Below are 17,624 nucleotides of genomic sequence, written 5' to 3' on the forward strand. Positions count from 1 at the left end.
AGTATATTGTAGTATAGAGGTGGAATTTAAGGAAAGGTATTAAGCAGGCTGTGTTTTAGCTTATGGGCAAGTAATAAATTGTATCATTTATCTTGAATGAATCATAGATAAGCTGCTATATAACGATCGCCACTTCAGATAGCTGTGAAATTAGGTGATTAACTAGTTGTTACTTAACCTTCTAATTGCTGTATAAGTCTAGTTACATGAAATAGAAGTTGGGGTTTTGATTTTTTACTTTGCTTTTCTGTTTGGAGTGTCATTGTAACTACTGTATTGTAAATGATGGAAAATAATTGTATATGTTAAAAAAATAAACAAAAAAAATAAAAAAAAAGAGGAAGGGAAAAAAATAATAAAATGTTTTGTTTTTAATGTTTAATTTTGAAAGAGAGAGAGAGAAAGAGCGCGTGCACGCGCAGGAGTTGGGGAGGGATGGAGAGAGGGGGAGATACAGAATCTGAAGCAGACTCCAGGCTTTGAGCTGTCGGCACAGAACCCAACACAGGGGTCGAACTCATAAACTGTGAAATTATGACCTGAGTCAAAGTCGGATGCTTAACTAAGTGAGCCACCCAGGTGCCCCTGCATTTTTAAAAATCTGTGGTAAGGAATATGAAGTAAAGATGGTTACCAGTTTAATTTCTTAAGCTTTTAGGAAGAGAAATGAAAGAAATAATGATTCAGTATCATGAGTAATTTATAAATTCTAAACTCTTATACTTTGGGGGCACTTGAGTGGCTCAGTTGGTTAAGTGACTCTTGATTTTGGCTCAGATCATGATCTCATGATTCAAGGGATTGAGCCCTGCAATGGGCTCTTCACTGACCGTATGGAGCCTGCTTAGGGTTCTCTCTCTCCCTCTTTTTCTCTGTCCCTCCTCTACTCTCTCTCAAAATAAATAAACTTTATTTATTTTTAATTTATTAAAAAAATTTTTTAACACTGATTTATTTTGAGAGAGAGAGAGCACGAGCATGAGCAGGGGAGGGGCAGAGAGGGAGATACAGAATCTGAACCAGGCTCTAGGCTCTGAGCTGTCAGCACAGAGCCTGATGTGGGGTTTGAACTCGTGGGTGAGATCATGACCTGAGCCAAAGTCGGATGCTCAACTAACTGAGCCACCCAGGTGCCCCAAACTTTTAAACTCTTAAAATTGTCACTTGGGCACCTAGGTCGCTCAGTTGGTTAAATGTCTCACTGTGCTGACAGCTCAGAGCCTAGGGCCTGCTTTGGATTCTGTGTCTCACTCTCTCTCTGCCCCTACCCTACTCATGCTCTCCCACTCCCTCTCTCCTTCCTAACTCCCTCTCTCTCCCTCTCTTTCTCAAAAATAAACATTTAAAAAAATTGTCACAAAAATTAATTGAAATATAAAACATTAAAAATTTTTTTCATGGGTATTTCTATGTGTGAGAAGTAGAATAGTGACATGCTAAAGGATATACACAATATTAGTGTCAAGTAACACATTTTATATTTTCAAATGTTAGCTTTTCTCTGATTCTTTCTAGCTTTCGCATCCTGGCCCCATATAAATAGTAAAGTCAGCCAGTTTTAAACAAATTCATTGGACATTGCTTATATTATGAAAAAAATTGATAGAATTAAAACTCGTTAAAAACACCTTGGCTACGTAAAAATTTTGACAAGACTTGATCTATTTTGATGTATTAAAATTCAACTAATCTAGTAAACACTTGGAATTTGGTCTAGATTTGGTCTAGATTTCTTTTTCTTACTAAGTAACCTAAATTGGATATTTATTTGATAGTTCATGATCTTTTGCTGCTTCTATTCATTGGTTTTTGTTTGTTTTGTTTTTTTCCTCCTCTGGTGTTTAGCTACAAAAAGTAATCAGAATTGACCTGAATATATATTGACCTCATGTCAGGTCATTGCCCTCCCTTTCCCCCACCCCCCAATTTTATTAAATATTTTTAGAAGATTTTTTGGTCTATTTTTTCTTAAGTGAAATTTTACAGGATAATTCTACTTAAATTAGATCATCAATTAGTGGGATTTTATTTAACAAGTAGGTTTTTATTTACTGGAGATGTAAATTTCTAGTAGAGTGCCATTCTTGGCTTTATTGCTTCTGTGACTGAGAGGGAAAAAAATGAGTAAAACTTGGTCCTTGTTTTTTGGAAGTGGGGTGGGAGTCAGGTAAATAACTATGTAAGTAGAATATAATATGTACCATAGTAGGATAATGTATACCATAGTAAGGTTATAAAAGGCAGGCAGCACTGCAGCGAGCAGTGCTTTGTGGTTTAGAGACCACGGAATGCTTCATAAAGGAGGTGACATTTTAATTAGAACTTAAAAGATGAGGCAGATATTTATAGGTAAAGAAGTAGGAGAGTATATTCTAAGCTCAGAAAGTACTGGGCAAAATTCCAAGATAAAAGGCACAATTTTGCATTTGGGGAATAGTGTGTATCTCAGGGAAGTATAGATCATAAAGCTTAGGGGGAAGAGTTTAGTCTTAAAGAGTTTAAGTTTTTTTTATAATTTATTTGAGTGAGAGCCTGAGTGGGGGGTGGGAGGGGGTGGGGCAGAGAGGGAGAGAGAGAATCCCAAGCAGGCTGTGTGCCATCAGCAGTCTGATGCCAGGCCTGAACTCATGAACTGACATGGTGATGACCTGGCTGAAATCACGAGTCAGACACTTAACTGAGTCACCCAGGCACCCCTTAAAGAGTTTAAATGTATACGTAAAGAATTTGAACTTACTTGATTTGTATATAAGGAGCATTAAAGAATTTTTAAAAAGTAGAGAAGGTACAGTATAATTTGTGTTGTAGGATAGGGCTTCAGACAGCCCCACGAAGGACAGATTGTAACTGGGAGACCATAGTTATGGGCCAAGTATAGTCCAGAGAGAGTCTTATAAGTTCTTGAACATGGGTGGTGGCTAGTGAAATGGAAAGGGGACAGATATGTTAATGGCATGCACTGCACTTTGTAGTTTGAATGAGCAACTGATTAGATGCTCAGCTGTTAGTGACCAAGAAAAAGCCCCGTATGAATCAAAGAAGGGTGAGATAGTAGGAGCAGTAGTTGGAGACTGAGGTGGTAGGGCTCAGCTGTGTAAGCTACATGCAGTCTGCTGATAATTTGCTTAATCTGCACAGTGGTTTTCAAAAACTGGAGTGAATTGCCAGTATCTAAACATTGGAGAATTTAATTGCTGTTGGCAGTATAGGCGGGTTCTGATGGTGACTGCTTCCTTGAGGTGGAAAAATGCTTTTCATCTCATCTCAGTTCCTACCCAGCCTAATTTACAGCATGTATTGGAGTTTGCTATCTCTCACTTAGAGAATTAGTTCTATTAACATAGCCACAGGGATGAGAGGGTAAAAGATCTTTTATTTGTGGTATTGGTATTATCAAAAGCCTAAAACCAGGAACAAATAGGATTTGGATGAGGTGAAGAGGATAACAAACATCTTATGGCTGATACTGTAGGTACGTTTTGAAAAGTCAGGTGAAATAGGAATGGCTAATTGGTCCAAATGTGGTTGTATATTAGATAACTTACTGAAAGACCAAGAGAGTTGGGATATAGTGAACTGGGTGAAAGACGTAGAGAATCTACCCTACTCTTTGACAGCAAATATCTTCATTTTTATACCTTCAGTACTTTTCTGTATTGGTGAGCACATAAAAAAACAACAATTAATAGTGATTGAATGACTTAAATTAATTAAGGTTAATTGGGTTTGCTGAAATGTATAGTGAATTAAATAGAGGAAAGATATGAGATAGCCAGGCTGTAATCTAGTAGTATGGTAATGAAAACCTGAATTTAGGCTTATCATCATGTAAATGAGAAAAAAGTTTGAAAGGAAGAAATGACCAATACTTGCTCATAAGGCAAAGAAGACCCTGAATGAGGATAAAGTTAAAAGATGACACCATGCTTACTAGTTTGAGAGATCAGAACAACAGTCCACAGAAATAGGATATTTTGGAAAAGGGAATAAATTTGGAAGAGAGAATTCAGTCTTTAAAGTAGTGTAGTTGAGGATAGTCAATAAAAAATTCACTCAACACCGATTTTGTTCCACCCATTGTTCTGTACTGGAGCTATACAGTGAAAAAAGTATAAATCTCTTCCCTGGAGTTTACATTAGAAACTAGTTGAATAGAGGTCCCTGGGTGGCTCAGTCAGTTAAGTGTTTGACTTCAGCTCAGGTCATAATCTCACAGTTCGTGGGTTCAAGCACTGCATTGGGCTCTGTGCTGACCGCGTGGAGCCTGGAGCTTGCTTCTAGTTCTGTGTCTCCCTCTCTCTCTCTCTGCCCCTCCCCAGCTCACGTTCTGTCTCTCAATAAGTGAACATTAAAAAGAAGAAAAATGAGTTGAATGGGCATACAGTAAGCAAAATATAGGATGTCACAAGATGAAAAGTGATATAGAAAAAGAGAAAGGGAAGAGGAAACCTGCAAATTTAAATAGGGTGTTCAGAGAAGACCTTACTGAGCCAGTGATGTTGAAGCAAATATTGGAAGGAGGTGAGTATGTGAACCATGAGGGAAAAATGTCCAAGGTAGAGGGATTGACTAATGCTAAGGCCTGAAACTGGAGAGTCTTATTCAAGGAATAAGAAGCCCATGTGTCTGGAGGCTAAGATAAAATGAGATCAGATGAGATAAAATATGAAGATTACACAGATCATTAGGTCTTTTTTGGTTAGAGTAGGAAGTTCAGTTTTTCTTCCTAAGTAAGATAGGGAGCCCTTAGAAGCTTTTGAAGAAGGTGACATGATGTGACTTCCCCTTTTAAGGTACCCACTGTGGCTGCTGTGCTGAGAACAGACTGGGAAGCGAAGGCAGAAGCAGGAAAAGCAGGCTTTTCTGTAACTCAGGCAAGATATTATAATGGCTTGAAGTAGAGGGTAATGGAAATGTTCAGGAGTGGTCGGATTCAAAGTGTATTTTGAAGATGGAGCAAAACAAGGTTTAATGACGAGTGTGGCATATGAGAGAAGAGTCCAGGGTAATTCCAAAATTTTTGGCATGGATAGCTTCCTCTGAAAGGAGGAGGCTTTTTAGGGGCCTGTGGGAGATCAAGAGGTTGATTTGGCACATGCTGAGGCTGTGTGTGTGTGTGTGCGCGTGCGCGCGCGCGTGCACACGCACAATTAGAGACAATTTTTTTTATCCTATCCAATCTGTATGTGCACATACATATACACAGTTCATAGCTGACTTTGCAGGAATGTATATATTTCATTGAATGACAAATATTAGAATGATTGGAAGTTTTCTGTGTAATGTACTTTTGTCTGAATTCTTTCAGAGATTATATGGGGTGTGCTGAGTTTTAAATGGCTATTAGAAACCCAGTGGAAATTTTTGGATAGGCAGATGAAACCTTAAGTTAGGGAAACTTGTCCTGGAGACAGGTTTGTTAGTCATCAGCATATGGGTAATATTTAAAGCCACAAGGGAAAATGAAATTAGCAAGTGAATGAGGCAACTTAGAGAAGAACTCCGGGGACTGAGCAACTTTGAGAGATTTGGGGGAAAGAAAAAGCAAGAAGAACCAGGATTGTGGAGTCCTGGAAGTGAAGTAGAGAAAGTGATTAAAATAGGAGTTGGGGCCCCTGGGTGGCTCAGTTCTGATCTCAGGGTTTGTGAATTCGAGCCCCAAGTCAGGCTGTGTTCTGACAGCTAGAGCCTGGAGCCTGCTTTGGATTCTGTGTGTGTGTGTCTGTCTGACTCTCTTTCTCTCTGCCCTTTCCTACTCGTGCTCTCTCTCTCAAAATTAATTAACGTTAAAAAAATTTTTTTAAGTATTCTAGGAATAATCAACTGTGTCACATGCTGCTAATATGTTAAGATGAGGATCTGAGAGCTAGTCACTTGATTTGCAACATAAAAGATATTAGTGACATGATGAGTGGTTTTGGTGTAGTCCAGTGGGTGAAAAAGCTTGTTGGAAATGGGATTCTGGAAGATAAGAGGAGAAAGTGGAATCATGTTTTTTTTAAAGTGATTAAAAAAAAAAGATGTGATCCAATAGAAAAGAAACAGTTGATGATTGAATAGAAAGCAAAGAATTGCTCTAGAGAGATCCCTGAGAAAGGGTTATACCAATATGTATGAATAACAGGAGTATAAGCAAGTTTGTAGGAGTGCTGATGCTAGTACAGATTTGGTGGTAGAAGTTTCTTGAAGTTTTTTTCTGAATGCTTCTTTCTAAGATTTTTAGGTATAAGTTGATCAAGATTTTCAGCTGAGAATAAGTATGAAAGTGTTAGGAATTTGGGGAGGAAGAGAAAGTTGAAATTGTTAAAGAGAGTGAATGAATTTGGGAAATGTTTGATTGTGGGGTAACATGTTGTTTGGGGCTATGTATTTATTTAAGGTGAAACTAGATATTGTGGCTTTGTGTTTTTCTTCTTCAGTGCAGGCAACAGAGTAGGTGCTGAAGAATTAGATTTTACCAGTCTGAGGATTTGCAAAGTGAGTATGTCAGAGCAGAGCAGTTGGGAAGGGAAGACAGATGTGGGTTTTGTTGATTGTGGAATTTAAGGAAGGAAATGAATACAAGGGTAATGTAGGATCAATAGATTATAGATCCCAGCTGAGTTAAAGAATTATCTGGGCACCTGGGTGGCTCAGTCGGTTAAGCATCTGACTTTGGCTCAGGGCATGATCTCATGGTTCGTGGGTTCGAGCCTTGTGTCCGGCTCTGTGCTGACAGTTAGCTCTGAGCCTGGAGGCTGTTTTTGGATTCTGTGTCTCCCTCTGTCTCTGACCTTCCCCTGCTCATGCTGTCTTTCTCTCTCTCTCTCAAAAATAAATAAAAACATTAAAAGAAAAAAAAGGTTTATCAGAATTGGGAAATGCAAGGAGAGTGTTGGTCATTGTGCCATGATTCAAATTGAGGTTATGGAGGGTTTGCAAGTTAGGAGTAACAAGGTCAGTATAAGATAATCCCTATAGGAATGAGTAACTGAAGTGGCTTGGGGGATGAGTAGAAGAGCAGAGTTCAAGGAAATGAGAGGCCAGGGAATTGGAAGAATGATCTATTTGGATATGATAGCAGTAATAATTAAGACAGGAGTTATGTTAGAGGGATATTGACCCCCAAGTTATCTTATTCAAGGCATAACTAACCTAAGTTACTAATGCACAGGTCTGTAGATATCTATAAAGAAAAGAGGTAATATGAGTGGGATAATCATGACATGAGATTCCAAGGTGGAGTGGAATGGAGATGTTCCTGTAACAACTAGAATAAAAATTCTTCTGTATTCATTACCTTGAAATATAATAATTTCCAGTTGTTGATGAAGCTGTCAAGTAAAGATGTGCAAAGGTTAAATGTTAGTTTCTCACGGATATAATCTTTTAACAGCAAAATGGAAAAATAGAGGCCTGACATCACAAACTATATATATAAATAAAGAAAATTGTGTGATTTTTCATGGGCTGTTACAAAGAATAAATTTCTGGTGTTTTTAACAGATGAGAAATAAGACCAAGATTGCAAAATGTCCATTAAGAACAAAACAAACTGGATACATTCTAAAACCAACACAAAATACTTGTATCAGGAGTGGAAAACTTATGCAAAAGAAGAGAATGGGTTCAGAAACTTCACAGGCAAAAGGTGAAAAAAATAGTATGACTTTTTCACCCAAGGATTTATGCAAGCAGTATGTAGATAAAGACTGTCTTTATGTCCAGAAAGAGATTTCACCTGCAACCCCCAATATACAGAAGACTAGAAATACCATAAATACATCTGTAGTATCTAAAGAGAAGCTTTGCCAAAAACACATCACAGCTGAAAATATGAAGAGCAGTTTGGTGTGTCTAACACAAGACCAACTACAACAGATTTTAATGACTGTGAACCAAGGGAATAGATCTATTTCCCTGATTGAAAATGGAAAGGAGGAAACATGTAAGGTTTTTTTCTGAAATTTTAATAATATTAACTTTACCAATATGTTCATGTTTTAGAATTTCTCGTTCATTGGATTTTATATAACTGTGCCTCTTAAATTCTAGGTTACTATGTAACAATCTTTTAAAATAACCATTCTTTTAGAGAACAATTCTCATGCAGAATTAATCATAAAGTCTAATATGCCACATTTTAAAGTTAATGTTCAGAACATTACAGTCATGGTGCCATCGCTTTAAGAAATCCAGTTCTGTGGACTCTCAAGATCTTAGTACCAAAAGCTCTTGTACTTATTTTAGAATGTAGAAAGCTTTACTTACATTGAAAATAATTCTATTAAATGTTCTAAAAGACAACTATAGTTTCTAGTGAAAATTGAAGGAATCTTTACTTTGAATATTTGACTTGAGTTGCTGAAAAGGATTATTTTCCTAGCCCCTGCATTTTTACCTTCTTTGATTCTTAATCCAAGCTGAGGATTGGTAGCACTATCTTTTTAACCAATCTTTAAAACACAAACTTGGAAGGAGTAGCAGAGTGTTACATGTCTTCTGTTTCATTAGGGCATTGTGTTATGTTTTTAAAAGCTTTGGTTTTTAGCTTTGAGCTAAGGAATTAATATGAGTAGAAATATCATTAAAATGTTAGGTAATAATGAAATTAAAATGAGCAGTCAACAGAAAGAGGCCCCACAAATTTTTGGGATAAGTTGGAGTAATTTACCTTCCCTTGGTCTAGATTATTCTTTGTAAAATGAGGGAGCTGGGTCTTTAGAGGCTAGAATTGTGGCCTAGAGAACAAAAAAATAAAAACTTACTTTGCGTACTGAGAGATAATAACAAAAAAGTTGAAGGCAGAATTTATCTAATCATATATTGACCTGCATATTAAATATGCTTTCTCTTCATTGGGAAAACTAGCACTTTGAGGAAGAATTAGAATAGGTTTTGAGTGAGACATAGGAACTTGTATAAAACATTTGAAACAGGTATAACAAAGGCATAGAGACAGTGGTCCATAATAAAGTTTTCCATTGATTTTCCAGCTAAATGAGAAAAATAAGGACAAGGTAATGAGTTTTAAATGATTTGCATTTATTCTCCTTTAAGTTGTGATTTGTATTATTTGTAAAAATATTGTCAGCAAGAGTAAATGGAGGTTTGTTGTTGTTGCTTGTTTGTTTTCATATTTAACACAAGAGGTTATATAGCTATCGCTATATATCTAGACCATTTAACCTCTGGGCTCCATTTCCTTTTTTGACAAAAGGGAATGAAAATACCTATTGAAGGGTTGCTATGAGAGGTAATTACTTTGGTAATGTTAAGGCACTGTTTTTAAAGTGTGTAGCAATATGCCAAGATAAGGTATTGTAATATGTGTAATTTTAGTGTTAACTTTTTAAAACATGCATTTTTACCCCCTAGGTCAGAGCAGTCTACATTTAAACAATATTTCTAATCAGCCAAAGGATGAGAACATTATGGGAGTACTCCAAAACACTGAGGCTCGTTCATCTGTCCTAGATGAAAATAAATCTGTTTCAAATAAAAATCAAGAGACATCTAAGCAGTATGAACAGAAAATTGCCATGTATGTAACTCCTATCTGTTATTGTGGGGTCATCTTGTGAAAATGGTTCTGCTTTTCCTTGACTTGCATGTGAAACATTTACTGTGAAGACTGAGAGCTATTTATAAGTTTATTACTTAATATTTATGGGTAATGTATAGAAACATATAATAATAAGGTTTCTATTATTTTTTTGTGTTAGAGAGAATGTATGGAAACCAGCTGACATATTCAGTACTCTGGGGGAAAGAGAACGTGATAGAAGTTTGTTAGAAGCGAAAAAAGCCCAATGGAGGAAAGAGCTTGGTAGGTAATTATTATACCTGTTGTTTAGGTTGTGTCTTTTTGTCTGTACTCTCGGTATGCACCAAAAGACCAGAGGTGAGCAGTGTCATCAGTATCATTCTGGAGCTCAAAGATTCCAAAACTTTTCTCATTTCCTGTGAATCCATTTTCATTTATTCCTATTGTAGAAATTCTATGGATTTCATGGTTTTATTTAAAAATAACTGGGTTCATTTTTTTTAAGTTTATTTAGTTTTGAGAGTGAGAGAAAGTTCAAGTTGCAGAAGTAGAGAGAGAGAGAAAGAAAGAGAATCCCAATCACGCTCCACACTGTCAGCCTGGAGCCTGATATGGGGCTTGAACCCATGAGCCGTGAGATCATGATCTGAACTGAAGTTGGATACTTAATTGACTGAGCTATACAGATGCCCCTAATTGGGTTCATTTTTAAGGTGATGAGAACATTCTGATCAGAAATCATTAATATGGTATCAGTGGGTATATCCCATAAGCTTTTTTTTCCAGTCTGTAGTCCTTTTAACAGAAAAATTTATAATTTTTGTTAAGAGGCTTAAAATACTGATAATAACTAAGAAACTCTTGCTTCTTCTTGGACTAGACTTATGGTCCAGGTATCAGAATTTGGAAAATATGTGAAGTAACAGTTTTATTTCTTAAGAATAGCTGTACTAGGGGCGCCTGGGTGGCTCAGTCGGTTAAGTGCCGGCTTTGACTCAGGTTATGATCTCAATGTTTTCGTGGATTTGAGCCCCGCGTCAGGCTCTGTGCTGACAGCTAGCTCAGAGCCTGGAGCCTGCTTCACATTCTGTGTCTCCCTCTCTCTCTGACCCTCCCCTGCTCACACTGTCTCTGTCTCTCAAAAATAAATAAAAGACATTTAAAAAAAAAAAAAAAAGCATCCGGCTTTGGCTCAGGTTATGATCTCACGGGTCGGCTCATGGGTTTGAGCCCTGCGTTGGGCTCTGTGCTGACAGCTCAGAGCCTGGGGTCTGCTTCAGATTCTCTGTCTCTGATCACCCTTGCTCGCACTGTCTCTGTCTCTCAAAAATAAATAAAAGACAAAAAAAAAATAGCTGTACTGAAAGCATAAAGATGAGCTTCACCCTCCACTCAACTACAAAGTCCTGTGAGGCAGTCATATTGCTGATGAGACAGGTGATATAGAAAAAGAGATAAGCAGGAAAAATTGGGAATGAATTGATGATGGAAGTCAAGATAACAGAAGTTTGAAGAAATTAAATGTATGGTAGCAGTATCTGAAGGTTTGGCAGTTTGTTGTGTCTTTATATTATAATTTCAGCTTTAAATATTTTCTTTCAATATGCATTTTGCTTATCAGACTGTAATACCAAACTTCTGAAGTAAGATGGAACTACTTGGAAATGACTGAAGTGTTTTCTATTTTATTATCTAAAAGGAATTTACTTTTTTTTACTTGATACTGTTAGGAAACCACTTTTCTCTTTGTTAAACTCCTGCTTTTATTAATTTTCTTGAAATTTAGATTTCTACAATCTCTGATTTTTTTTTAAGTTTATTTATTTTTGAGAGGGACAGAGACAACATGATTAGGGAGGGGCAGAGAGGGAGACAGAATTCCAAGCAGGCTCTGCACTGTCAGTGTGGAGACTGATGTGGGACTCGAACTCAAGAATCCATGAGACCATGACCTGAGCTGAAACCAAGAGTCGAACGTTTAACCAGGTGAGCCACCCAGGTACCCCTGTAAATCTCTGAATTTTTAAGAACTGTTGATTTGGGATCTAGTTGTTTTTATATCAGTTTGTTAGACCCAAGATTATGGTGGTTTTTTTTTTTTTTTTTTTTTTTTTTTTTTTTTTTTTTTTTTTTTTTTTTTTTTTTTTTTTTTTTTTTTTTTTTTTACTTTTTAGCAGTTACAAGTAATAATGGTATTTATTACATATTTACCTTGTGCTAGGCCCTATACTCATTTTACAAAAGAAGAAACTGCAATTTTCCCCCAGTTACATAGATAGGAAGTCGTTGAACTTGGACTTAATTACAGGGTTCTCTGAATCCAGAGGTCTAGTTTTCAGTCTTTTAGTAATATCTGAATGAACATTATAGGAAAGTAAAACCTCAGAATAATTTGCACAATATACAATATGTTCTGAAAAAGTTGCTTTTTCTTGCCGGTTGTGATAAACATTTTTACATTTGTGCCGTACATAAGTTTGGTTCTGGTTAAAAGTATTCTCTTATTTCATATTTCTTTAAATTCTTCTCTGTCTTGTAAGTTAATCTCCCTAAAAACAATTTTGATTAGATCTGTGTTGGAATCTACACTCTTTAAGAAGGTCATGATTTGTTTACATGATTTTTTTTTACAGTTTTATACATTTTTTTAAAAAAGGACATTATTTACAGATGAACAGGTTGCTTTAAAGAAGAAAGAAAAAGAAGCTTCTGAAAAATGGAACAATCCTTGGAAAAAATTTGAAAGTGATAAAATAGTATGGGAAAAATTTCAAGTTCTTGACCAATCTAAGGTAAGAGTATAAAAATGAAGCATTTATTGACTATATAAGACATCTTAATTTTACTTTTTTAAATACTAAGTCATGTTCCTATCATAAAACTTTTTTAAAAACCTTATTTTTCATGTTACTTTATCTTTTTCATTCATTCATTCATTCATTCATTCATTCATTCAGTTAGTTAGTAGGCTTCACTCACAGTTTGGAATCCAATGTGGGGCTTGAACTCACAAGAGTTCAAAACCTGAGCTCAGACCTGAGCTAAGATTAAGAGTTGGATGTTTAGGGGCGCCTGGGTGGCTCAGTTGGTTGGGCGTCTGGCTTCAGCTCAGGTCGTGATCTCACGGTTCCTGGGTTCAGGCCCTGCGTCGGGCTCTGTGGTGACAGCTCAGAGGCCGGAGCCTGCTTCAGATTCTGTGTCTCCCTCTCTTTCTGACCCTCCCCTGCTCATGATGTCTCTCTGTCTCTCAAAAATAAATAAATAAACATTAAAAAAAAGAACAATATATGCATTATAAGAATCACAGAAGGAGAAGAGAATAAAAAAGGACAAAATATTAAAAAAAAAAAGAGTTGGATGTTTAATTGATTGAGCCACTCAGGCACCTCTCATATTTTATGTTTTTAAATTTTTTTATGCTCTTTATTTGTTTTTGAGAGACAGAGAGAAGCAGCATGAGCAGGGGAGGGTCAGAGAGAGAAGGAGACACAGAATCTGAAGCAGGCTCCATGCTCTGAGCTGTCAGCACAGAATCTGACGCAGGGGCTCGAACCCATGAACTGTGAGATCATGACCTGAGCCAAAGCTGGACGCTCAACTGACTGAGCCACCCAGGCGCCCCTCATATCTTATTTTAAAACAATGTTATTTTGAATTTAATTATGACCTCAACTAGGTTCTATTTACATTGTGTAGGGCGGCTGGGTGGCTCAGTCAGTTAAGCATCTGGCTTCGGCTCAGGTCATGATCTCACGGTTCATGGGTTCGAACCCCACGTCGGGCTCTGTGCTGACAGCTAGCTCAGAGCCTGGAGCCTGCCTCACATTCTGTGTCTCCCTCTCTCTCTGACCCTCCCCTATTCCCACTGTCTCTCAAAAATAAATAAAAGAACATTAAAAAAAAATTTATGTACATTGTGTAAATTATCTTACTGTATAGATGAGTGTAGAGGCCTGAGGCACCTACTTTAGGCTCCTATAAAAGAGCTCTCTGGTTTTTTAGGTGACCACAAAACACTACAGGGACCATTAGTATCCACCATAGAATTATCTCAAACATAAGTATACACCAGGTGTCCCTTCTGTAGAGTTGTAGTGACCTTTAAATTTTGCCTAGGTTTAATATTATGTAAAGAAAAAGTGTTCTTGTGTTTTCTCTTTGTTTTTAGACTTGTGCTAGCTCTTCCAGCATTCTGTCCCAGTCTCCCGGTCAGATAACAGTGGTCCAGGCTGATGGGTACCCACTACCTAGAGCTGGTCAAATTTTAGAGGTATGTGTCATTACTTTGAATATATATACCTTTTATTACTTCATCTCTATTTTCCTGGAAGGAATGAATCTAAAAAAAACTCTTAATTACCAGTTAATTTTTACTGAGTGCATTATGCTCCTTAAAAAAAGCGTGAACTTTTTAATATATAATATATATATATAAAAAATACGTCTTTCTTAGTGAACATTTACATTTAACAAATGTATTCTGAAAATAATACAGTAACCTAAAGGGATGATTCTGATGGTAGACATTTTCAGCACTGGTAGATTTCTTATAGAACCCCTCCAGGTTAAATCGTGTGGCTTCCATGGCTGTTTGATCTGCTCCATATAGGGCTGACTTGCCTATAACAGAGTTTTATAGTTGTTGATAATTTTACATTAACAAAAGGAATGAAATCTGAATTGCATTTTTCCACATTCCTGAAAGTACTTTGACTATTGAAAGGCAATAAATTAGTCTTGATAGAAGGCATTTTGCAAAAATTGTAGTTCTAAAGGATAATATTAAATGTAAAGTTAAAGTGTAAAGTTTAAAAACTGATCCATGTAGGGGAGCCTGGGTGGCTCAGTTGGTTGAGTGTGTTACTCTAGACTTTGGCTCAGGTCATGATTTCCTGGTTTGTGAGATGAGGCTCCCTGTCAGGGTCTGTGCTGATAGCACATAGCCTGCTTGGGATTTTCTCTCTCCCTTGCTCTCAACCCCTCTGCCACATGTGTGTGCTCTCTCCAATAAAAACAAAAAAATTTGATGCATGCAGATACTTCTAGAAACTACCAACTAAAACTGTTCATGAAGTTGGTAAGAATTGTTAGCTTATTTACATTTCAACGTTAGGATTGAAAATGTTTAATACTAAAAATATTAACGTATTTCCAGTTATCAAAAAAAAACTTAGATTGAAATGTTAGTATATCATTTCTTATTGCTTAATTTGCACAGTTTTTTTAGGTCATTTATTATCTGGGAGTAATTTATACTATGTTACTGCAAATAGCCATTTGAGGTGACTTTTGGGTGTTTTTACATTTCATATGTATTTTTAAATGATAGAATTTAGTCTTTTTTTATAATCCAAGAAAACAATAAAATTATTTATATTTTGGAGTCAGAGATGGGAATTGGGGTGGGGGAAGGACTAGAAAATAAAGCACAGACTAACTGTAAGGGTGGACAACCAGGGGTTAAAGGGTATCATTATCTACTCTTCTTACTATTTAAATGCAGTTTTTATGCACTTATGTGTATGTATGAGGTAGTTTTTTGGAGAGGTGCTGTTGAGGGGAAATGAATTAAATGTGTAATTTTAAAAGAGCTTTCTTAAATATCTGAAAGCCGTTGGTTTCAGAAATCCATGCCATAGCCAGACTGTTTATAGTATTAAGTTAACCTCATGTAATTAAGAAGAACAAAAATTTGGTTGCAGACAGAGTCACCAAGGCCAATTTTGTTAAAACATGTAATGTGTGTGAAGTGCTTATTAGAACATTGGCTGGCAAATAGCAAATACTCCATGAAGGTTTTCTCTGTTTGTAACTTACAAAGCAGATCCCTTTGGAGCCTACGGCTCTTCAGGGTCAATTCACTCACCAGCTTCCCTTCTTTCTTTCTTTAAAATTTATTTTGTGAGAAAGAGCAGGGGGAGGGGCAAAGAGACAATCGCAAGTAGGCTGTGCACTGCCAACACTGAGCCCTCCCTACTGGGAGCTTGAACTCACGAACTGTGAGATCATGACTTGAGCCAGTATCAGGAGTTGGACTCAAGCAACTGAGCCAACCAGGCGCCCCTACACTGTGTAATTTTAAACTACTTTTGTGTTTTTAAGAAATTTACTTCTAGCCTCAAATGTTTTGATAACGCCTCACCTCCATGCAGACTTGGCTTTCCCTAATCACTACCCCTTACTGGGAAGCCTTTTAAGTGAAGGGAGTATATTTGAATGCATTTGCTAATGTGGGGAAGAAAGTGAGGTTATCAAACTAAGTTTCTTATTGATACTACCGTACTGTAGTTCTGCATTTGGCCAATAAAAAATTATATATAAATTTTCCCTTTTTAGCCCTTTTTTATTGTGGTAAAATACATATAACATAGAATATACCATTTTACCATTTTTAAATGTACAATGTAGAGGGATTCAGTACATTCACATTGTCTGTCAACCATCACTGCTGTCCACCTCCAGAATTTTTTCATCATTCCAAACAAACTGTATCCCCATTCTCGCCCCCAGCCACTGGCAGCCATTCTAATTTGTCTATGAATTTGACTATTCTAGATAATACTTTTAAGTGGAATTATGTAACTTTCACCCTTTTCTGTCTGACATTCTTCATTTATAATGTTTTCAGGGTTCATCCATGTTGTAGCATGTATAAGAATCTCATTTCTTTTTAAGGCTAACTATATTTCATTGTGTTTATAATAACTACATTTTGTTTATCCATCCGAATGTTGATGGATATTTGAGGTGTTACCCCTTTTTGGCTATTTGGAATAATGCTGCTATGAACATTGGTGTACAAATAATCTCTTTGAGGCTCTACTCTCAGTTCTTTCGAGTATATACCCATACATGGAATTGCTGTATCATATGATAATTTTATATTTAATTTTTTTGTTAGATTTTTACCAATTTTCATTTAGTGATTTTATATTTAACTACTATACTGTTTTCCATCATTGCTTTACCAGTGCACTTTTCAATCAGCAGTGCACAAGGGTTCTGATTTCTCTACATCCTCACCAACTTTTTTGTAGTAACTGGCCTAATAGCTGTGAAGTGGTAGCTCGTTATAATTTTTGGTTTACATTTCCTTAATGATTGGTGATGTTGAACATTTTTTTCATATGCTTATTGGCCATTTGTGTATCTTCTTTGGAGGAATGTCAAGTTTTGGCCCATTTTTGAATTGGGTTTTTTGTTGAGCGGTAGGCATTTTTTATGTATTCTGGATATTAATACATGAACATATACATGATTTGCAAATATTTTATGCCATTTTTTGTTACCTTTTCACTTTCTTGATAGAGTCTCTTGATGCACAAGTTTTAATTTTCTTTTTCTTGGCAGTTTTATTTACTTATTTATTTCTTAAATAGTTTATTGTCAAATTGGTTTCCATATAACACCCAGTGCTCTTCCCCACAAGTGCCCTCCATTACCACCACCTCCTTTCCCGCTCCCCCTCCCCCTTCAACCCTCAGTTCATTTTCAGTATTCAGTACTCTCAGGTTTTGCGCCCCTCTCTCTCCGCAACTCTTCCCCCCGCCCCATGTTGACAGGGCTGCTATGAACATTGGGGTATGTGTGCCCCTTTGCATCAGCACTTCTATATCCCTTGGGTAAATCCCTAGCAGTGCTATTGCTGGGTCATAGGGGAGTTCTATGGATAGTTTTGTGAGGAACCTCCACACTGTTTTCCAGAGCGGCTGCACCAGTTTACATTCCCACCAACAGTGTAGGAGGGTGTCCATCTCTCCACACCCTCGCCAGCATCTATAGTCTCTTGATTTGTTCATTTTAGCCACTCTGACTGGTGTGAGGTGGTATCTCAGTGTGGTTTTGATTTGTGTTTCCCTGATGATGAGTGACGCTGAGCATCATTTCCTATGCCTGTAGGCCATGTGGATGTCCTCGTTGGAGAAGTGTCTGTTCATGTCTTCTGCCCATTTCTTCACTGGGTTTTTGTGTGGAGTTTGGTGAGTTCCTTGTAGATTTTAGATACTAGCCCTTCATCTGATTTGTCATTTGCAACTATCTTTTCCCATTCTGTCGGTTGCCTATTCGTTTTCTTGATTGTTTCCTTTGCAGTGCAGAA

The 17,624-nt window shown here is 36.9% G+C and overlaps 1 protein-coding gene across 9 annotated transcripts in view; it reads left to right on the forward strand.

Annotated features, from left to right (window-relative positions):
- The window catches only part of CCDC66 (coiled-coil domain containing 66), a 55,634-nt gene that overhangs the window by 4,819 nt on the left and 33,191 nt on the right, over positions 1 to 17,624 (forward strand). For 6 of the 9 annotated variants that reach the window (XM_029918257.1, XM_029918258.1, XM_029918262.1 and 3 more), the window contains 5 exons: positions 7,486 to 7,927; positions 9,358 to 9,523; positions 9,705 to 9,808; positions 12,197 to 12,318; positions 13,695 to 13,796. In XM_029918257.1, coding sequence (XP_029774117.1) covers positions 7,486 to 7,927; positions 9,358 to 9,523; positions 9,705 to 9,808; positions 12,197 to 12,318; positions 13,695 to 13,796 — 936 coding nt within the window. Of the gene's footprint in view, positions 1 to 7,485; positions 7,928 to 9,357; positions 9,524 to 9,704; positions 9,809 to 12,196; positions 12,319 to 13,694; positions 13,797 to 17,624 lie in introns of those variants that run through there. The other 3 variants (XM_029918263.1, XM_029918261.1, XM_029918266.1) reach the window with 3 other exon arrangements.

The sequence above is a fragment of the Suricata suricatta genome, chromosome 12 (assembly GCF_006229205.1).
Source record: "Suricata suricatta isolate VVHF042 chromosome 12, meerkat_22Aug2017_6uvM2_HiC, whole genome shotgun sequence".
In the NCBI taxonomy this organism is placed as follows: domain Eukaryota; kingdom Metazoa; phylum Chordata; class Mammalia; order Carnivora; family Herpestidae; genus Suricata; species Suricata suricatta.